Here is a 22,480-nt window from a genome sequence, read left to right as displayed (position 1 = left end):
CCATCTTTGTTGTGCAAAACTTGGGTTTCAGGGTGGAGTGTCATATCTCTCTGAGCTAGTATATCCAGTGGAGGGGAATAGGTTCTCAGGCCAGCAGAACCTGCAGATCTTAAGGTGAAGATCCTTCACTTTTTAATAGTGTGCTCAGGTCTGAACTTCACAGCCATGAGTTGCAAGGAGGACAATAAGATGGGGAGGGACCACCTTTCTCCTTCTCTAGTGATGTGGTTCTCAGAATGGTGTCATCTTGAAGGCTGCTGCTTTGCCCAATTCCTCCTCTTGACCCAACCAATGAATGTCTGTGAGTTAGGAGCACACCCCTTGCAGTGTTGGGTGCATCTGTCCCAGCCTACCTAGAGCTTCTGCTCTCATACAGATGTTGCATCTCCCCATTGTCTGTAGGCTACCAATGGCTCTCAGTTCTGGCCCTCCCTGGTGTCTGCTCTTGCTTGGGGTAGACCTGTTTGTATGTTTTCCCCATAGAGTAGATAGTGTAATGGAAATATTCATAGGGGGTGGTGGAAACATGGACTCTGTACACGACCATCTAAACTCTCATAACAGATTTCTAATCCCCTGGATGCTTCACCACTCAAATGGCAGCAGTTTTTCTGTTTTTGTTCTATGCACAAACTAGTATTTTGGAGTAAGGCCTATCTACTCTCTGTGACCAGGAGAAATAGCTTTCCCTGTTGCCATAGCAGAAATTTTTTAAATATTGCAAATGATAGCTATCTTCACCCCCCCCTTTTTTTTTCCTTTTTCACAAGTATGCATTTTGAGATAGTTTGTGACTCCTCTCTGTGTTTGTCCCTACACTCTCAACCACTAGCAGCTCATTTCCAGTTCACCATATGCTTCCCTAGTCTCACAAAAGTGCTTTTATTTCACAAATATGAGTCATTTGGTTCTTCTCAAGGACTGGTTTTGGGGCAGGTGGTAACCCCTCTGCACACAGCCCATCCCTTTGACTTGCAGGACTAGGTTTCCATGATCACAGGGTATTGTGGGGATAGGTGAGACATCTCCCTCATTCAGGGTGATTCTTTGAAAGGATCACAATGGCTTTTTCTGGCAACATGATTTTGTAAGTATTTCACAGCTTTGAAGGAGAGGCAGAAGGATGTGATTTTGAATACTGTGGATTAACATGTGTTTCCTTACTCATTCACTGACTGTTGGAAATAATGAGTGGAAGAGAGAGGGGAGGCATATTCAATATCCACAGCACTGTTGCTCTTTTTGTTTGCTTTTTACAGGAATTGATCATATTGGTCCGTTTGCTCTGTGAGGGAGCTGCAGCAGCCAAACCGCGCAGCTCCCGGGTGGAGCAAAACAGAAGCCCAAAAATGGCACTTCTTCTCGCAGCACCGTTATGACGCCACGAGGCACCAATGGTGCACTCATGACGTCATAAGCGCCACGCGACGTGCGGACACATAGCGTCTGCTATGTCAATATGGCGGCCCCCATGTGGAAGGGGCGCCGCCATTTTGTCCATATTGAATACGTACTAGGGTTAGGTGGGTGCGGAAGCACCACCTCTTCCTAACCCTAATACGTATTCAATATGAACAAAATGGCGGTTTGTAACCCACCTTTGTTTTTCCTCAAATAAGTGTCCATTTTAAAAATGAGTGTCACCCGTCTATGCAATCAGTGCACTGTACTCATTGAGTTGGAACATGCTTGCATCCCCCCCCACCTGTGTCAGCATTTTTGCAGACATACAGAACACACATGATATTGATCAAGCGTATACACACGCACCTCCATTTTCACCAAATGGGTGCATGGAAAGTTAGTAACAATCCACCAATGCTATGTCACTGGAGGTATATGTACTCTGGCCACTGCTCCAGACCATATCACAATTGTCACAAATTGTCTAGCTAGAGAGTGCCGAGGAATCTATGAAGAAAGCTCCTGGGTAGATACTGGAATAATAGTGGAGATATGTATCAGATGTGTATCAGATGGGGGTATGGATGTTGATATGGACTGTTCAGTGTGATGCCCAATGGAATTTTTTTGTTCCCACAGCAGAGATAAAACGTGGAGGCTCTGAAAAGTGTGAACACAAGAGGTTCAGAGTGCTGCCTGGTAGCAAACCTGGAAAGCATGAAGACAATAATTTACAGGTATATTAGTAAAACAGTTTGTCTGGATAGTGAGGGAAAGTGTTTAGAAATCACACTACCATAATGATTTTAGGTGGAGGCCCAGTTACCAGTCTACACAGAATGTCTTTTCGAACACATGTACAATGTCACTCTATTTAAAGCCAAAGTTTGCTTATTAATTTAATATGTCCTATCAAGCCTTCCAAAACTTTTCTTAGGATGAGTTGCAGTACAGATTAAAAGAATCAGTAATACAAAATACACTGCAACATTATAAAAGGAAAGAACAACACAATAGTCCTCAGCAAAAGTGGCACACAAACCATCAATTGGGTATTAAAAGTCTGAGAATAATGTTAACAGAAAATAGCATTTTCTTCTTCAACTAAAATAAAGGCTTAAATGGATGAGAAATTGGAGGGATTCAAGGACGTTCCAAATGAATACAATGATATACTACTGAGTAAGAAGAGGAAGAAAACAGCTAGATTATATAGAGGACAATTAAAAAGAAGCAGTCACCAAAGAAATGATAAAATGGGCCAGACATAGGGAGAACAATTGGTCTGAAAACTGGGAATATGCATGAGAAAGATCAGAGGAGTTCACAAAATCTCAAGCTGTAAAAGAGAACTTTTGGAAAATGGAGCATAGATGGCATCTAACTCCATTAAAATTTTCTAATATTTACAATACAAAATCAAACAAATGCTGGCAATCTCAAAACAATATTGGATCTTGGTTTGTGTAGTGGAGATGTCCTAGACTAAAAACTTTTTGGAAGAAAATATATAACACAATTCAAGAAATTTTAGGAATTAGATTTCAACTAAAACCAGAAATATACCTGCTTAATATGCTAAATACAATTCCCCATAGAAAGGAAATGGGAGAGAATGTTATTGTATATGACCTCCGCAGCAAGAATAATTGTATAACTATGGAAAAAAGCAGAACTCCCAACGTTAGGTGACATAGCAATTGAAAGTATTGGATATGGAAGAAATGGACAGGTTAACCTCATGGCTAAATCATAAGGATATAGATAAGACAGAAGAAGAAGAATGGTTTCCAATAACAGAATTTTGCAGAAAGCGATGGCAATGACAAAGCAAGTCAGAGAATCAAGAAAGACAGATATTCTGATAAAACAATATGAATAATAGTAGTAAAATTAAGAATTGTGCATAGGAAATCTTGATAAATATTTTGTTCATGGAAAACAAAGACAAATAATGCTTAATCAGTAGCTATAGGATTTATTGCCAAGAAAACCTGGAAGTTTATACAAATATAGTGTAAATATTATATTGTAGAGGACATTATAAGTGTTATAATATATAGATTAGGTAATATAAGACTGTAGTAGAATTATAATGAGACAATTTATTATTGTAATTGTGTACTAACAGAACAGAAGTTTTTGTATTTTATATTTAGAAAATAAAAATATATTTTAAAAAAAAGAAATGTATAATATATTTATTATGTTTTTGGGATTCAACACCCTAAAACACATTAAAAACTGTTAAAATACTGAAAAAAAACGTTTTCTCACAGTTCTCTGTTATCTTTGTTTGTTTGTCTGTTTTATTATTATTCAAGTCATTTCCAACTTAGGCAAACTGAGGTTTTATTGGCAAAATTTGTCTATCATCATTAATCCAATTTAAATCCCATTGGTTAAAAAGGCAGGATTTCTACCCTGGGACAAAAACATTTAATTCATACTAAATCAAAGAGGAAATTGGCAAGCATTATGGATGATGCAAAGTGTTGGCCAGGTTGTTCATGATGATGCTTTTGTGGCAGCAATAGCTGCCAGGAAAATGACAAATATTAGGTGAGACCCACACTCAAGAAATTGGTGGAGTAAATAAGCCTCATGTAAACTCGCCATTAGAGCAGAAAATGTTTGCTGAAGCCTTCTATGAAGAAGGACCAACAATATGCTTTATCTCCTCCAGAATCTTTTCCTGAACATTGGCTACATTCTTCTTTGCTGCAATGAGCAACTTTTCAACCTCCTCATTTGAGTAGCTGAGCTTGAATGTTGAAAACTCCTCTCTGTATTCAGCAATTTTGCCTGAAAATAAGGCACATTGAGAATGAATACTCTGCATATTAGGAATGGAAATATTTGAAAATGTTTGAAAAATTGTCCCCCCCCAAAAAAAAAAGAAAAAAAAGAAAGCCCCTTGGTTAAGAAACCCAGAAGAGAAGAATCCTGGACTGACAAGCATCCCCACAGTTCAGGTTTCATTCTATATAAAATTCACACATGGTTAGTTTGTGCAGAAAGCACAATTTTCTGAGGCAGAAATTACATTTCTATGCAGTAATATTATTTCCTGCACAGAAAATGCTGTAATTGGGAGTTATTCTGTGCAAAATAGTGGGTGATTTGCAAAGAAAACAGCATTTTCTGTTTAGAAATTCTATTTTTGGTGCAAGAAATGCTGTTTCCTGTGCAAAACAAAATGCAATTTTGCATGTAATAAATCCTGAAATTTGAATTGACTTTGAGATCCATGTGGTTTTAATGACTTAGTCAAATCAGGGAGAAACTTGCTAATATCACTCATTGCTTCCTTTGAGAAGGAACCTATTGAAGGATTACATCACTACTGTATATGTATCCAAAAAGGATGAGGCACAAAGAGGTAGACATTCCATAAACTCCATCTGGAAATTACACTATTGAGCATGCTGAGGGGGGAGTATGGGGCTCAGTGAATGAGAAGCTGCATGATTTCTTCTGGTTCTGGTGAACTTTATCCACCACTCATTCTCCCAACCCTCTGCAAGGTTATGCTCACTTGGAAGGCTAGAAGATAAAACAAAAGGCTGATTCAGAAAGCAAACCTCATGATGAGCCAATCCTGAGCCAAGATTGTAATGCTGTGTGGATTTCTGAACTGGGAATCATCATGTTATGAAACATAGCAATTCCAAGTTGTCCATTCACCATTAGGAAGGACAAGAGGTTTATCAAAACCTAGACAAATAACTTCTTTTTGACATGTCAAACGTTGGACAGGCTTCAGGCAAAGAGCAAAAGAAGGCTGAAGGAGAAAGGAAGCATCAAATACAAAAACAAAATGGATTTTGTTTTTAGGAAGAAAACAATTCAGTGATAGCAATAGGAGGTCCTACTTCATTTTTTGGTCTCAAGAAAGGTTTAGCTATCAGTAGTGGAGACAAAATAAAGGCATCGTCCCTTCAAATAAGAATTCTACCTTCTTCATGAAATCCTCTTTGTTCATCGTTAGATCTCTTACATTTACTCTGATGGGCATACTTTTGGTTACTTTGCTTGTCCTTTTTCTTTGTATGGCTAAACTGTGTATTTGTAAAGGGTGGCGTTTTAAGTTACTGTAAAGCTAAGGACTGAATTTAGGACATGAATGGAAATTTCATAGGGGCAGGGCAAAATTCTTATTTGGAGGATGAGTTCAATTTTTTTTTAACAACAATGTCTGAAAAAGACATTTTCCACATGAATCCCATCCCCATGTTACCTGGACAGTTGACTTTGTTGAATAGTGGGCAATGCATGACCGTTGGGGCCTGCTCTCCTCTGAAGATGTAGCAATCGGATGGGTTATCTATGTCTTGCAGTTCTTCCTCATTTATCTCAGGAAATGGGATTCCATATGCTTTGCAATACTCAGAAGCTTTCTTAATGGTCTGAGCCAATGAGAAAAGTCTATAGTTAATTGCCAAATTCACTCAAAATTATCATCTTGGCTTCAAAGTCTACCAAGTGTTATTGGCTGGAGATGAGACCCTCAGGGATTCAGATTCTATCCAAGAATCAGGGAATCAGTGAAACATCCTCAGATAATCTGTCTTTTTTTCCAAACAGTGTAACTCTATTGCGCTATTGTGATCCTATGTGGCAATTTCATTCAGATGTTTTCTCAGTCCATTGGAAATTGCTCCAAGAGCACTAATCATAGCTAGAATCACAATTGTTTTCTTTTCTATTGAATCTCAGTTTGTAGATCTCAACATTTCACAATTTTTCCCTCTCTTTGGCTGTGTCTGAACTGTAGAAATAATCCAGTTTCATGACACTTTATTGTCATGGATAATGCTATGGAATTCTGGGAATTATAGGCAGGTTACAGACCGCCGAAATGTGGTGGTCTGCTGCCGCCGCCAGTTGCTGCATCCAGGAACTGCAGCAGCCAAACGGCGCAGTTCCCGGACGAAGCAAAGAAGGAGCGTGAAAATCGTGCTCCTTCTTGCGGCCTGGAAGAGACACCACGAGGCGCTAGTCGCGCACTCGCGGCATCACTTCCGCCGCACAACGTGTGGACGCAGAGCGTCCATTACATCAAAATGGCGATGGCCGTGTAGAATGGCTGCCGCCATTTGTTACGGACTCAGCCCGTGCTAGGGTTAGGGGCGTCTGGAAGAGACACCCCTTTCTAACCCTAGCACAGACTGAGTCCGTCATAGGGTGCCCGTCTATAATGGGCCATAGTTTGGTGAGACATTTAGCCATCTCTGTCAGAGAGCTCTGGTGCCACAACAAACTATAATTCACTGAATTCCATAGCGTTGAACTATGGCAGTTAAAGTGGTCCAAATCTAATTATTTCTGCAGTGCAGATGCAGCCACTATCTTCAGGGTTTGCCCCAGGGACTGCCTCATCTATAGTACAATCTTTATTTTTTTCAACCATAATTATGTTTGACATATTATGTTCTAATACCGAATTTTAGGCTGCATTCACACTACAGAAATAATCCGGTTTGACACCACTTTAACTGTTATGGGCCAACGCTATGAAATTCAGGGAAATGTAGTTTGTTGAGGCACCAGAGCCACAATACCAGGCACCAGGAAGGCTAAATGTCTCACAAAACTACAGTCCCCAGAATTCCACTGCATTGAACCATGGCAGTTAAAGTGGTGTTAAACTGGATTATTTCTACAGTGTGGATACAGCCTTACTGCCCAAAACAATGTGGTTGCAAAAATACATTGGAATCTCTCCCCCCCCAAAAAAAAAAAATATTGATTTATCATCTATAAAGAACTGGTGGGAACACAAGCCTGAAAACGTTGTTGAAAATGGTGAAATAAAAATGTTATGGGACTTCAAGGCGGCAGGGAGCAGCTTTATATCCCACCTTTTCCCCAAAACCAAAAATCAAGGCAACCACTTCAAGTACTTGGCGCTACTAGAATTACATTCAGAAATCCTTGTGACAATGCCATGGGGAGCATTATTCCTTCCTCCTGCACTATCATAGGCCCCATACAGACAGGCCAAAATAAAGTTTGGAGGCATGCTGTTTCAATGATGCATACATCCTAAGAATCTGGAAGCCGCACCAAAGCCAAGATCCAATTCTAAGGACTAGAGCGCAGCTTTGCCACAGCTTCCAGACTCTTAGGACGTATGCATCATTGAAACAGCATACCTCCAAATTGACCTGAAGCAGATTTATTTTGGCCTGTCTGTATGAGGCCATAGTAACATAAAAAATCTCAGGTTCTCTGAAAAGGTCCTATGCTCATATCTATGAATGAGCATTTTGTCTGAAAATTTATGTAAGATCAAAATAAGAACTTCCAAATTTTGCTAATTTCTTCATAAATTTCATGAGAAGAAATTGAGATCTTGAATAAATAAGTGTGAAAGGAAATGTAAGTGACTACTTCATCTATCCCTACAAATGGGGAGCTGGGATAAAAACAGCCTATGAAAAAAACTAGTGATTAAAAATAATACAGTTGGCCCTCCGTAGCTACAGATTTTTTTTATCAATGGATTCAAGCATCCACAGCTTGAAAATATTGCCAAAAATATAAATTTCAAAAAGCAAACCTTGATTTTCCCATTTTATATAAAGGACACCATGTTACTATGTCACTATGGCCTGTTCCAGACTGCCAAAATAAAGCTGCTTCGGGTCTCTTTGGAGATATGCTGTTTAAATGAGGCATGCGTCCTAAGAGTCCGGAAGTCGCGCCAAAGCCACACTCCATTCCTAAGCACTGGAGTGCAGCTTCTGGATTCTTAGGATGCATGCATCATTTAAACAGCATATCTCCAAAGAGACCCGAAGCAGCTTTATTTTGGCAGTCTGTGGCCTGTTACAGACTGCCAAAATAAAGCTGCTTTGGGTCTCTTTGGAGGTATGCTGTTTAAATGATGTATGCATCCTAAGAATCCGGAAGCTGCACCAAAGCTGCACTCCGATGCTTAGGAATGGAGTGTGGCTTTGGCGCGACCTCCGGACTCTTTTAAATAGCATACCTCCAAAGAGACCCGAAGCAGCTTTATTTTGGCAGTCTGTAACAGGCCTAAATTTAATGGGACTTGAGCATCCACAGATTTTTTTTTAATCTGAAATCAAACACCAGCAGATACCAAGGGCCTACTGTATTCACAATTTTTCTCATCTTCAACAAAATGAGATATCTTTACACACTGAGACACCTAATGAAAAAAGTCATCTACCATGATATATATATTTTTTAATTTCAGGACTTTTTGCACAAAAAACTGCAAAAATACTGTCTTGCTGGGGGTTGGAAATCCCAGTTTTGTGCAAACATTTTTTTCTGCAGAAAATTATCACAAAATGAGCGAAAAACCACTGAAAATCTGAAAAACTATAGCAATCTCTCCCAGCAGGGAATAAACCTTTGAGATATTTAACCGTATGTGTGTGAGAATTTAGTAAGTGAAGATCTGCAACTTTGGAAGAATCTGCTACAGAATTCTGTGGGGGTAATAGTAGCACCTAATATGACAGAGTAATGTGAAAATGATCGATTACCAGAAAAGGATCTCCAGCACTGTAATCAAAGGAGATGATCAGCTTCGCCTGCCTCTCAGGCCTCAGAACAGATGGGTAAGCAGTGTTTATGGTCAGACCAGCATCAATGAGTGAAACAATGGGTTTGTTTGTCAGCTCAGGGAACTCAACATCAGCTACCCACAAAATATGAAACAGAATGTTGGTGCAAAGATAAAACCTGCTAAAGCCAATATAAATGTGCTAGTTACGGTAAATTAGTACTGATCCAACTGTTGGCTTTGCTGATTGTAAGGATATCATACCATCAGTAGGATATGTATTTTAATTAAGGGATGAACACTACATAGAGTACAGCAGCCATTTCCCAACAACTTCAACCCCAATGCAGGTTGCACAGCCACACTTGGAATGTGTAGTTCTTGACATTGGCCAAAATACTGTACATCCAGTTTTTATGAAGGTTCAGTTTGGAGACAGTAGTTAAACTAACTGAGTAGAACCACCATGTTTATAGCTTTTTAAATGTCTAAAACATTTTTAATGTTATCCAACCTCTAGCTATATTTTTGTGTGGAGGGAATTGGAGGGCAGGGATATTTGGGCATCCCCAAAGGGGACTTTGAGACACAAAAAGTGTCAGTAACCCATGGGCACAACTAAGGAGTAGGGAACAGATAATCAGAAATCAGCCAAGAATTTTCTAAAGCTCTTGAATAGTATGTTTATTGTCACTTTCTTCATTTAGAAAGAGAACAGTCCGGTTCTGATGTCATCCTCACATTTAGTTGCTCTTCCAGCATGCTTTATTTGTTTTTAAATAACAAGATTTTGAAGTGATAAAGGAGACCTTCCTTCCTGGGAAGTCTTTAAGCAGAGGCTGTATGGACATCTGTTGGGGATGCTTTGATTGTGATTTCCTGCATGGCAGGGGGTTGGACTGGATGGCCCCTGTGATCTCTTCCAACTTTACGATTCTATGGCAGTTTACAGACCGCCCTTTTGGGGCAGCCTATTCCCACCCCTTTCCCTGCTGGATCGGGGCCTCAGCTGCCACAGCGGCAGCCTCTGAGGCCCCAATCTGCCGCTTTCCAGGCCACAGGGAAGCAGCAAAAGGCCGCTTCCCCGCAGCCTGGAAAGGAGTGTCCTTGGGGCCTCAAGCCTCAAGGACACCCTGACAGTGGCGGGGAAAGGAGAAGGGGGCTGATTGGCCCCTTTCTGTTTTGTGATGCTGGCGCAGCCGTGTAAAGGCTGTACCAATGCCACAAACCCAAGAAGGAGCTCCGTTTCAAAGCTCCTTCCTGCGCCGCAGAAAGGGCGCCCCAGGCTCCGTTTGGTCGTGATGTCCCAATGACGTCCCAATGGCGGCACCCATGTAGAATGGGCGCCGCCATTTTGTACGTACCTTTCCGGATGCCCTAACCCTAGTACGTACCTAGTACGTACTTTTTGCGTGTCTGGAACAAGCCTATGATTCTATGACCATCTTTTATGTGCTGCAGCATTTCTTTATTCTTTCTTACTGGTTTTAGCTGGGGTTTCTTAATGTTCATTCTGCCTTTTTTTTCCTTCTATCTTTTATGTTTTTAATGTACTATGTGCTGCCAGATGACTCTAGATACTATGTAATTTAACAGTAAAATAAATAAATGCTGCATAAATTTGTCTAAATAAATAAGCAAGCAGCCACAGTCAAACGTGTAATAAGTACTGCACTGTAGCTGAGATATATGAAGGAATGCACCATGAGAATGCCATCCTCCGGCTGGTGTGTACAATATTTACACAAGCAATTTATACATGCACAGAAATACAAATATACTTTCCATGAGAACTTACAGCAATTGTACAGGAAGTTATATGTGCTTCCCCATGTCCAATTCAAAAGGCACAAAAAGGTCTTTCTTATCACATTATGGAAAACACGATAGGAATCACTGGAAAATCCTACAAGAAATGATATGCAGAGCTCAGAATGGCAGAGAATTTCAAAAACAATAACTGAAATTTACTTCTCCAAAATTAATTTTCAACCTCTTGAATGCTGCCTTTCTAACCTAATGAGTTCATGAGCACAGGAACAGACCAAAGGCCTATCCAGTTTAGCATTACATTTGGGCAATAGAGAACTAGAAGCCCATGATTCAAACAGCACTCTCAAAATTAGTAATCAGGTGATACTGCTTCTGATACTGGGCATGATACACAGCCATTATGACTACTAAACATAGGAACCTTTCTTCCAATAATATTAACATAAAGATATGCAGTAAAACCTTGTGATACTTACCCCCAAAATCCTCATCAATAGCTTGGCTCAGACTTATACAGTCTTGGTTTTTTCCCCCTGTATCTTCAGAATGCCAGGTCTGACGGATCCTTCTGAGCAACTCATAGCTTTTGCTGAAGCCTTTGTAAATGGCAAGAAAAAGATGGTGGATTGAGATAGAGGAAAGTAGGTTTTCCAGGCACCAAAGGAAAGGGAATGATGAATAAGCATGACATGTTTGAGAAACTGAGGTTAACAGGGGTATGCCTTTTAGGAAGTAAGCCCTATTAAGATCAAATGTGCTTAGTGGGCATAAGACAGCAGCCTAATTAAAATTATTTTTACTGTTTTATTGTTGCTCTGGTTTGTTTTAATTCATTAGTTAGTACAGAGAAGGAACCATCACATTCTCAAAGATCTGCAAGCTTTAATTAGCTTAAATAAAAAAAATAGGCATGTAGATCAATTGGTTAAGGGATAGAAACCAATTTTATTTGGTGAGGGCAATTTTTATTCCATGGGGGTATGCCTTTAGAGTGTCTGTTTACTTTTACTCTGATGTATTTGTGGAACAGGGAGTAAAACAGGGAGAAGGGATAGCCAGGGGCCAATGACTGTGAAAGGTGTGCTCCTGTATAAACTTAAAGAAAAGAAGTATGTCTATTCCTAAAGTGCTCCTACTTCCTTAGGACCAGGAGATATTAATTAATTTAGGCTGGAGTCAAATATACTTATTTGGAGTAAGATCTGTCTGCAAGTAGCTGCTGACCAATCACAAATGAAATCAATTTTCTCAAACCATTTTGATCAAGGGTCAAGCCTGGTTTTGTCCTAGAAACTATCATGGATGTCCTATAGAAACAGTGCAAACCTATTGGTTGTCCTTGAATTCTCAGGAACTTTTTACTATCAGACACAATATATTTCCAGGTTGGCTACTTAAGCCACAGGGAATGTCCCTACTTCACAGTGATTCCACTCCGATAGTTGGACCTAGAAGGTGGTGCTTCAGTAGTATTTCTGATCCCTAGTCTAAATTTCCATGAGGTTCAGACCTACCCCCTCCATGCTAATGAGCATCTATATGAAAAGCATTGAGTGGGTTCTGTGATATTCTGCACAGAATGTGTACATATCAGTTGGTTTCAGGCAAGATGCTGCATGGTGTGTTATTAATGTATATGTAACTTTTTCGGGTGATCTGTTAAGGGGAAAGAAAGTTATAATCTTGGAGGTGTATGATGATTGGTTGGATATTTGAGAGTGCATTTAATAACTTGTGCTTGATAACTAGTGGGTCAGCTACATCATAAGTATTATTGCACAGGGATGAAAACACACCAGAGTCTGGAGGATTCCACTTTCGTATTTTAGTCTTTTCCAGAGCTTACCAGGGGATAGGGGGAAGGTTATGCACTGTGCTGTCATGGTAACATATTATTTCCAGTTGCCTCTCAGGCCATTGGGCATGGGCAAGAATTAGCTGTTTTAGGCTGGAAAGCCCCCTTCCGTTACAGATCTAACTAAACAAACTTACTAAAGTGCAGTACAGACGGTGCTAAAGCGCCATGCTGGTGCTGTACTAGGGTTAAGGGACCACGCAGCAACTGCACGGTCCCTAACCCTAGTACATGTCAGCGCCATAATAATGGTGGTACCCTGTGTACATGGGTCCTGCCATTGTTATGTAAGTACCACATGGCATCCGCACATTGCCACGTGGCACTTACATAACGAGTGCATCAGTGGCGCACTTGTTATGCTGCCCCTGCGGCTTTAAAAGAACCCGCTTTTTGCTGATTGTCTTTCCTCCGCAGGGAAGCTATGCAGTTTGGCGGCTGTGGCTTCCCTATGGGAGAAGCCGCCGCCACTCTGGACATCAAGTCAGGTATGTACTGGGCCATTGGTTACTAATAATCATACCCATTTATTGTTACATTGTTAGATTTTTTTATTGCTAAAAATGCATAAATTATGTCCAGTTTCTCAAAAAATCTTCAACTGGTTTATCATTTAAAACCCAAATTACTTTGACAATTTGGGCTAACTGCAACCTGAAGAGTCCATTTTTTCACAATCGTTGCTTCAAACCATTGCAAAATTTTAGCAGATAGTGTCCTTGCTGCTGTTAGCATATATCTTATCTTTTTTAAAAAAAAAACTGCTTTTAGTTATTTGTGCATGCAGTAAGCTGATTGCATTCATTTTTGTTGTATATATTATTGTTATTGTTATGTTGTTAACAAACATAACACATATATGAGGATATACTTATTCTGAAAAGAAAATAAATCTTGAGGTTGATGTTCACTTACCTTCCAAGATAGTTTCTAGATGGTCAAATTGTTTCTCTGCTTCGCTTTCTTCTGATGATTCAGACAGCTTCAGTTCCAGAACAGATTGATAACCCTCAAAGAGTTTATTAAGTTTCTGGTCATCTTCATCTTGGCAATGAAACACAGTAGGAAACAAAGCTATAAATAGTGTCCTATTGTCCTATTTTCAGGTAAAAAATCTCTTTTTTTTACCACCTCCCCCCAAAAATTAACACTATGGTCCACTAACCATAATACAAACAGAAACTGTGCTTAAAAAATAGGAAGACCCAACCACTAGTTTAGTGTTTCCAAAATTTTAGTGGTAAGTCATTTTGCCTTTCAGTCACACTAAGCACAAACACAAACACAGGAGAAAGATGTCAGCATGTTTAATGGAACCCAAAAAAATAATAAAAGGTAACAAAAGTATCAAAAGCTTTCGCATGGTGTACTTTGAATCTGCCGTTGATGAATGATTACACATTTTTTCTTGGATTCATCTAGATAAACCCTGTGCTTGTTCTGTGATCATTTTACAGTGATATGTAGGAGATTTGCAGCATCTATAAATGAATTAGAAGACTGATGGGCTATGAAGCAAGTCTGATGTGTATCAGACTCAGACCATTTGCTGGCCCATAGGTGTCTTTCAAATTGTCTTTACAATTCAACAGGATATTTAAATCACCATGCAGATATTGAGAGGAGGAGAACCAGAGCAGAGGTGCAAAGAATGAATGAGTGAATGAATGAATGAATGAATGAATGAGTGAGTGAGTGAATGAATGATTTATTACAGCACATGACCAGATGTAAATAATGAACATTGCTGTGACATCTTACCAATATCTGTTGGAGGGGTATCTTCAGATCTGCCATGTTTTGGAAAATCTTTTAAAGCACCTTGCAAGACAAATATGTCACAACTGTTATCATAACATTCAGTGATATATGGGAATTATAATTTATGAGTAACATTAGTACAAAAAACTTTTCTTAAGATTCTGTATGGTGTGGTATAGAGGAGGTCAATGCAGTGTGTGACACCAAGTGATGCCAACCCTAGCAATGCCACTGTGACTGAGCCATCCTGATCCAAGCCAACCCATGGCCTCTGAACTTGGCCCTGACCACTGAAAGAACAATACCTTTTATATTATTCAAAACTTCTTGCTCACTTCCAAGGGCACTTCCCCATAAACCTGAAAATAAGAAAGATGACACATTAACAGTCATATGTGTGCCCTATTGGCAGCACAAAGGCAAAAATTAATGTTTCATTTCACATATCACATGTCAAATATGCCCCTTCGATACATAAAAAATACACATCCCCCATCTTCTCCTGGGCTTCAGATACACCGTTTTTGCTATACAGCACTGGAGCATGCTAGTATACCAGATGCCCCACATGGCTTATAAAAGAGTGATTGCTTCATATCTTATTTATTTGATCTAGCCTTTTAAAAGTTTCAACAAGACCTAGAGTTTACACAGACCCTCTGCATTCCTTTCAGTTTGCTATGCAAACAAAGCATTCAAAATAGAGAATATGTTGAACTTCAGTTTGGCATTCTGAGAATGGCATACCATGAAGAGGAATAATTTGAGTGCCATACCTTGGAGATAACAGATATTTTTCTCCTTCCTCTCTTTGGTCAAGTCTCCGTTTTCAAAGGAGCTTCCAAAGTATTTGCTGTCTACATATGCTCCTAGACCAGGAATTCCAGCTTCATGTGAGGTAAATTCAAACCAAGTGCCTTGAAAAATGAATAAGTGCAGGGGGGAAAAATAAAGATTTGAGAAGAAAGTGTTAATGAGAAGACTGAATGCCCAGGACACCAAATTTGCTTTTCCTCCTACAGGATACAGGGAAGCTAGCAGAGTATCATCTAGATTAGTTAAATTCTTTAGCACTGGTAGGGGTTTCTCACTTCTAAGTTTCAAGTCATTAAGAAACATTGGGGTGCTGCCGTCTTAATATTTATAGCATGGGAAGGTAGAATGACCACTTATCTGCTTTACACTCCACAGCTCACCTAGATTGTTTTCTACCCTGACTCCTTTGCATTTTAGACAGGCAAATCAAATATGACCGTCGCCACAATGTTATTAACTTTGAGGACAAAGTTGGTTTTGTGGAAGATATCTCTTCTAAAGCCCTATTTTGTCATTTCTGCCCACACCATCATATGAAGGGGGTCAGACAGTAGGGCCTGCCCAGTCATCCTCCCTCTGATAACAGCAACTTCATCCCATATTGTCTTGTGTTCTAGACATTTCTGTGGGGAAACAGCCTACTGCACTTGAATATCATTCATATGATCTGGAACATGCATTTAGTTGGCTTCTTCTCTGCAGACATGATCCCAACATTTGGGTGATGGGTGGGCAGTCTTATCTCCTTGAGTTTTGTAACGTCATAGACATTGACTCACCCCATAATCCAATTGTTAATGGTGTGAGGAGACACTTGAAGGAAATAAGGATTCACTATCTAAAGCAAGTAATTCTGTATGGAGTATCTCAGTTCATGACAAGCTGGCAAGTGGAATCTGTCCGCTGTATGTCCCCTGATTTTGAACACTTTTATAGATCAAAAGAAGCTTTTGGTTTTCCCAATGATTCTGTTTATCTTAACTAATGTACACACTCACTTTGTGCAGGGAGAGAGAGATGATAAATACCTTCATTGTGTGTCAGGTACGTGTCCTTGTCTACAGCTGCATATATAGGATACGGATTTTTTCCATTCTCACAAGATTCTCTGTGTGCAGATAATTCACCCTCATCCAACTGAAATATATAGATTTTTAATGTAATAGATTACCTGGTCTTTTCTCAGCTTCCTCTTTTTAAGGTAGATCTCATCTCAGCCTTTCAAGTTATGAATGAGGAAACCTCAGGCCTCCAGAAATTTGGGTATACAATGTCTGCAGATCACTTGAACCCCAAATATCCTTAACACCAAAGATTCTCTACTTCTGCTCTATCTTATTCTTTTCTGTTTGCATTTTACCTTTCTCCCAAAACAAGAGTTTAAAAGAAAGCACAGCTTTAAAATTATTTTTAAAGTTTTTAAACTATCTGGTTAAAAATAGCAAAAATTTAAAACAGTTGTAAAAACATTTAAAACATTGCACTGAGAATAAAACCACAGCAAACCCACTTCCCTTTTAAAAAAATCTTTCTGCAACCATTAGTTTAGCTAAAGACCTATCTAAATAAAAAGGTCCTTGCTGGCTGGAGAAAAAGCCTCCTGTAGGCGGAAGTTCCACAGCTGGAGAGCAGCCACAGAGAAGTCCTCTCCCATGCCCTCACCAAATGTCTCTGTGACCCTCCTGCAAGCAACTCAAGCAGACTTGTATAGGGATAGAATGAAACCAAGACCCATAGGCCAGCACTTCAAACTGTACCTTTGAACTGTACCTAACAACAAACTGGTACATCATGGATGGTGGCTTCAAGCCCAAAGGCCATCAAATCATTTTTTTCCTAGCTCTGTTCTACTTCACCTTATCCTGTACTTTTGAAAAAATTAATTTTGCTTATCTCTTCTCTGAATGCACACCTTGATCCTAGGAGATGTATGGCATTTGAGAGACTTAGGGCTTGTCTACATGGGTGATTTAGCCCAAATTCGCCCTGAGCTTGCTGTCTCATGATTACATGACACAGGGCCGAAGCACTGAATTGGATCCACACTGTCTTCACAACCCCTGCACCTGATTAGGGGCTTCTTTTCCTACCCCTGATTTGAATAACTCACTTTCTGCTGCAGCTTTTCAGCTCTCTTTGTAGCAATGACAGCAGCTGCCTTTTCACCCATGGGCCATGCAAGCTGCCTGGCACCACCGCTGTGGGAACAAGTCAGTCTGACCTCAGCAGTGGTGCCAGGCAGCAAATGCCAAGGTGGAAAGGCAGCCACCCATCATTCATTGTGAGAGTCAAGCAGGTAAGAGGTGAATTCGGAGGAATTTGGAGCCAGAACACTTTGGTGGCAGTCTGACAAGTATAGAAGGGATCATAAAAAAGACAGCAGAGTGATGTTGAGTAGACTACAATTTCAGCAAGATGTCAATGACTGGGTTGCTTTTAGAAATTATGCAAGTCTCAACTTTGTTCTGCACCTACCTGGTTCAACATTTTATGCACAAGGAAATAGGACCAGAAGTCAGTCAGGGAGTAACATTCATCTTCTATAGCCTCTATCACAGCTTTTGCTGCCTTCTCATATTCCCACTCTCCATGGACAAGGTTTTCACACTCACGTTTTTCCAAGATTTCTATTTTTTCTGTCCAATCTTTATCTTTGTAGAGGGCTGACACACACCTTTGAATGAAACAGAGAATATACATTTGAAACAAGGGGAAGGAGTCTAATTTGAAATATATGATGTTAAGACTGCTTGTAGAGATAGTAACTGAGGACCCTTAGATATTCCCTTTTAGTTTCAGGTAACAGGAATAAACAGTACAAAAGTTTATGAAATGACAATAATGCCACACAGTTAGTGAGAATAAAAATTGCAAGTCTGCCATGAATATAAATACTGAATAAATAGTAGAAATACAGTGCCATCCTATTATCAGTGGAGGCAGATGGCTCTGATATCAGTGCGGCACTCTGGGGTTTTGTTCAAACTTTAAAGGAACTGTTCAAGGTTCTCAAACCTATACCCAAAATATGGTCAGCATCTTGAACAGTGTAAACACTTGTGAGGCAAAGTGACTTCCCACATGGTTGAAAAAGAATGAAAAAAGATTGCACAGGGAATTACTTAACATAAACTGTCTATAGTTTAGAACAAAGATCATGTACTAATACCTTAATCAGAGATTTTCATGTGACATGTAGAGACTCTTAGCAGCTGTAGCCTTTTACTAACTCATGCTTGGTTGTTTTCATCTTTTTCAAGACCAAGTTGAGATTCAAGCCTCTCATTCCTCCTTGTAAGTGCCTCTATTTTTGGATACCTTCCTATATCAGTGAACCTCTGCCAGGGTTTCTTGTCAGTCAGTGGGTAGGAAAAGCAGCAGAGCTTTGAATTGTCACCAAATACCTGTCATATGAATTTTCCTTCTGCTCATCCCATAGATTTTTAGGAATCCCCAAAATTAAGGATCAACTGATAGACAAAAGTCCAAATCAGGGAAGGTGCTACAGCCTCCAAAGTTTGCATTAATTGGTTTTTACTCAGTGAAATAAAAATCTTAATATTGTCTGGACTCTCTGTGAAAAGAATGTGCATTTTTATTCCTTTCTCTGGAGATTAATAGGTTCTTATTACTTAAGAAAGCAACACAAAAAGAACAGAGCAGTGGCAAAGATTAAAGTGTGAAGCAGCATGCCCCTTTACACCAGCTTGGGGGCATCGTCTCAGCATGGCGTTTAGATGATGCATGCTCTGACATCACACCACCAGGAAGGCTCACAGCTGACCACATATGCGCAGGCTTCACAACATTACAGCAGTGCAACGTTTAAATGTGCCATGCCTCAGAAACGCCAAAAAGCCGCTGCCATGGCAGAAAAGGAGGCTTTTTTTCCACCCCAAACAGGAGCGGGCCTTTTCTGGTCCTATTTGGGGTCAAAGCTGGCTGGATTGGGGCCGCAGTGTGAGATTGCTGCGGCCTCAATCTGGCTCTCTCGGGGGCATGTCACATCACTCCTTTGGGGCCATCTGTTTCACCCCTAAATATTCCAGTCTATTATTTTCTGCAAACATACTTTCAGTTTTTGTGTGAAAAAATTACACAGATATTGTGGTATTACTTGCCCCCCCCCCAATATGTGATTTATGTAGAGGTGTGTGTGTGTGTGTGTGTAAGAATATATTTCTGTACAGAATAATTCTCTGAAAACCCTCTCAGAGTGTGAATATTAGGAAAATACTAAACAGGGATATTCATATTCTTCCCCAGGAGGAAGAAGACTGTAGAAGCTATCCATTCTTGCACACAAGGAGAAGCAAGAAGAAGGTTTGCATCCCCAGACTAAACGGAGGGTTTCATGTATAAATTTTCTTAAATTTGCATAATTGTTAAAATTATTTGCACTATTTATAGGAAGCTGCTCTTAAATAAAGAGCCCACAAATACATGTTCTTATAAAATTAATTCTGAATGGATACGGTGATCTTCTCCCAACTTCTGGGGGGTGACGTGTAGGGCACAGCACCTACCCAGGTATTTTCCCTTGGAAGCAGGACCCAGGAGTTTATGTGGCATTGTGTAATAAGTCCTCTTGGTATTAAACATTTCCTCTTCTACCAGTGTGCACTTACCAGGTAGAACCTGACACCCCACCCAAGTACATAATACAATCCAAGAGGTTGTATTTCTTCAGCTCTGATAATGTGCCATAAAGGGCAACCATGGCTCTCACAGCTCCCCCTGCTCCCAAGACAACAATATTGGGGACTTTGTCCTAGTGAAAAAAAATGAGACATATTCAGCAAATATCCTTTGAACAGTCAAGTGTAATCCAGCTTTTTTTTATGCATCACATTCACTTGGCATCAACAGTAAATTTTTGGACAGTTCGTATTTTAATGGCAAGTTGTGGGTAGCACGCTTTGGTATTTCATATATTCTGCCGTTGATAAGTGACATTTTATTATACTTGCAACTAATGAGATTTCACATTTGGGTTCTGGAACAAGACGATGGCAGCTCTGAAACAGACTTTTCTTGTTCATTCACTTTGTAACAAAAATGCACATCAAACACTTGAGTTACAAGTTACACCTTTACAATTGTAAAGTCCAAATATATGTGACAGAGTCTGGGGCTTTCGTGAGGAGAAGGGATTCTGGTTTTTAAATATATATTCCTACTCTAGGATAATCACCTCCTCCAAAATTAAAACTAGCATCATAATGGCCCCTGGGAAGAGAATCAAAGTATGGACAGGTGAATATAGGGACAGGGGAAGTTATACGATAAGACATATTTTCTGGGGATGGGGAGATCTGTCAACTATATTTCTGTAGACTTCTATACCCAGATCTGTTGTATGTGGATTAAATATGAAAATATATATTTTTAACATAGGGACCCCACCCATATGTACACATTAATGAGCAGCTGTCCACATTGTCTGAGGTTGTACCTGCACTGCAGAAAGAATCCGGTTTGACACCACTTTAACTGCCATGGCTCAATACTATGGTAGTGAAAACTGGTGTCAAACCAGATTATTTATGTGATGCGGATGCAGCCTTTGATACATTTATATTTATTTCAAACATGTACTCAGTGGGATGTTTTGCACATTTTCAAACAAGTACATGTTAACATATTAATTTTTTCTTTCACAGAATGCATTACAAGCCCAGAAACATATATGTTTTTATATGCAGTATCCAGGTCTATGTTAAATCTAGAATAGGAGGAATATGGTAGCTCAAAAAATTGTTTAGAATAACAATAACAACAATCAGACATCTAGCACGTCTTTACTGTTCACACTGCCCCACTCCCACATTGGATTGCCCTGTGTTTTGGGTTCATTTGTACAGACCATGGCTGTTCAGAATAGGGTTCTCAGGCAGTTACTGGTCTGTGAGCCATTCGTCTTACAGTCTGTTATAATTTCCAACGGAAGAAGTGAACACAATAATAATAACATGGCATTTTTGGTAAGAATGTCAAGTATATTCATGCGTTTTTCCACCCAACAAGAAGGAGGGCTTGACATATCAAGCTACTCTTTTTAAGAAAATGATCAACTCCTGAGAGATTTTTGGTGTGTGGTTTTGTTTATTTGTTTTGGTATTTTCAGTCCTTTTTGCAAACAAATCATATGTGGAAAATATTGGTCTTTCACTTAAAAACTGTATGCATAAAAGAAATCTTCTGCATGAAATTGCTTTTTGGTGCAAAAAAAATTGCATGAACAAAATTTTCACAGATAAGTCCCAAATTTCACAAAAGCACAATCTCAGCTTGTGGGGAGAAAATGCCTGGAAAAGCCTGCAGCTCCTTCCCCAAGAACTTGTGTTCATTTCTTAGAAGAAAAATACTTAGTGTCATAGTTAATTGTAGCCCCTTTGAGGCAGAAGGCATAAAAAAGAATCCTACCAGATCACAAGGAATCCCGAGCTTGTCAAGGCCTCTCTTCACCACTTCCTTCCTGGATGCAATAGCTCTTTTTTCACCCTCTGAGAGAGATTTTGAAACTCGCACCTTGGCTTTTCCCTGCCAATACACATATATGCAGACATGAGATATGAAAAAAGGGATACAATTACATGCTAGCCAGCCTTTGGGATCCAATAACTTTATTCTATTTGTACATCTATGTGGTTTTAACATTGTAAAAATAATAATTGCTACATAGCTTGATACAATTTTAGGGTGTTGATTTTTTTTAAAAAAAACTTTTAATTTTAATTTTTTTAAAAAGTTGATTTTATAGTACCTTACTAGTATAGTATCTAGTATGTTGTCTTGGATATAGGATAGGATAAAAATGATTTAATGAATAAACCATATTGTGGCCTTTATCCAGAGAACCCAATATCTTAACTTGAAGGGTTGATTCAGCATTTATTCCAATAGACAGGTTTGTATCTTGGCATCAACGCCAAGTTATTTTACTTCACACAGTCTCTTATTTGGGAAGTGCTAGATGCCTCAGTTCCTACCTCTGCTTTACCGTATGGGAGGAACAGCAAAGGAAAGTGTAGGTAAAATTGACTCTACTCAATTTGTACAATTTGAAACAGGGAGCTGAAAAGAAACACTATTTTTAATACCATAATATTGCTGATGAATAGAGGGTTTTTAAAAAAAAATTCAAAAAGAAGAACTTACCATCTCAGCCATACTGGTCTCCATTTCCTTGTCTTCTTTTTTTCCTTTATAGTCAGTCAGTTTAGCAAATCCACACCTACAGGAAAGAGTTAGAACCAGAGACGTTTAGGATTTACAGTTTCTGGGAGGCAGTAGCTTTTCTGATTTCTCCTTTTCTTCATATCAAG

General features: G+C 39.5%; 1 protein-coding gene across 2 annotated transcripts; it reads right to left on the bottom strand.

Annotated features, from left to right (window-relative positions):
* Positions 1-3,444: 3,444 nt before the first annotated feature.
* LOC149303358 (cytosolic phospholipase A2 gamma-like) lies at positions 3,445-22,474 on the bottom strand. Of its 2 annotated transcripts, XM_089480270.1 has the most exons (14): positions 22,314-22,474; positions 21,579-21,695; positions 19,781-19,923; positions 17,628-17,826; positions 16,181-16,289; positions 15,113-15,253; positions 14,642-14,695; positions 14,337-14,396; positions 13,491-13,619; positions 11,197-11,316; positions 10,746-10,853; positions 8,928-9,082; positions 5,645-5,813; positions 3,445-4,209 (listed from the first exon to the last, which is right to left on the bottom strand). In XM_089480270.1, the coding sequence occupies exons 1-14, from the start codon at positions 22,335-22,337 to the stop codon at positions 4,052-4,054; spliced, it is 1,686 nt and encodes a 561-aa protein (XP_089336396.1). In that variant the 5' UTR covers positions 22,338-22,474; the 3' UTR covers positions 3,445-4,051. The 2 variants fall into 2 exon arrangements, with proteins under 2 accessions (XP_089336396.1, XP_089336397.1); XM_089480271.1 differs by lacking the exons at positions 5,645-5,813; positions 8,928-9,082.
* Between the last annotated feature and the right edge of the window lie 6 nt (positions 22,475-22,480).

The sequence above is a fragment of the Sceloporus occidentalis genome, unplaced genomic scaffold (genome assembly GCF_023333645.1).
Source record: "Sceloporus occidentalis isolate IW3139 unplaced genomic scaffold, rSceOcc1.0.p SCAF_14, whole genome shotgun sequence".
In the NCBI taxonomy this organism is placed as follows: Eukaryota; Metazoa; Chordata; class Lepidosauria; order Squamata; family Phrynosomatidae; genus Sceloporus; species Sceloporus occidentalis.
Note: the sequence above shows the minus strand (reverse complement) of the source record. Positions and strands in the feature narration are given on the sequence as shown.

Coding starts and splice junctions, on each gene's coding strand:
- LOC149303358 (XM_089480270.1), bottom strand. CDS start 22,337: ATGGAGACCAGTATGGCTGAGATG. Junction 13,620..14,336: donor TACCCCTCCAACAGATATTG/GTAAGATGTCAC, acceptor TTCATTGCCAAG/ATGAAGATGACCAGAAACTT. Junction 11,317..13,490: donor TCTAGAAACTATCTTGGAAG/GTAAGTGAACAT, acceptor CCATTTACAAAG/GCTTCAGCAAAAGCTATGAG.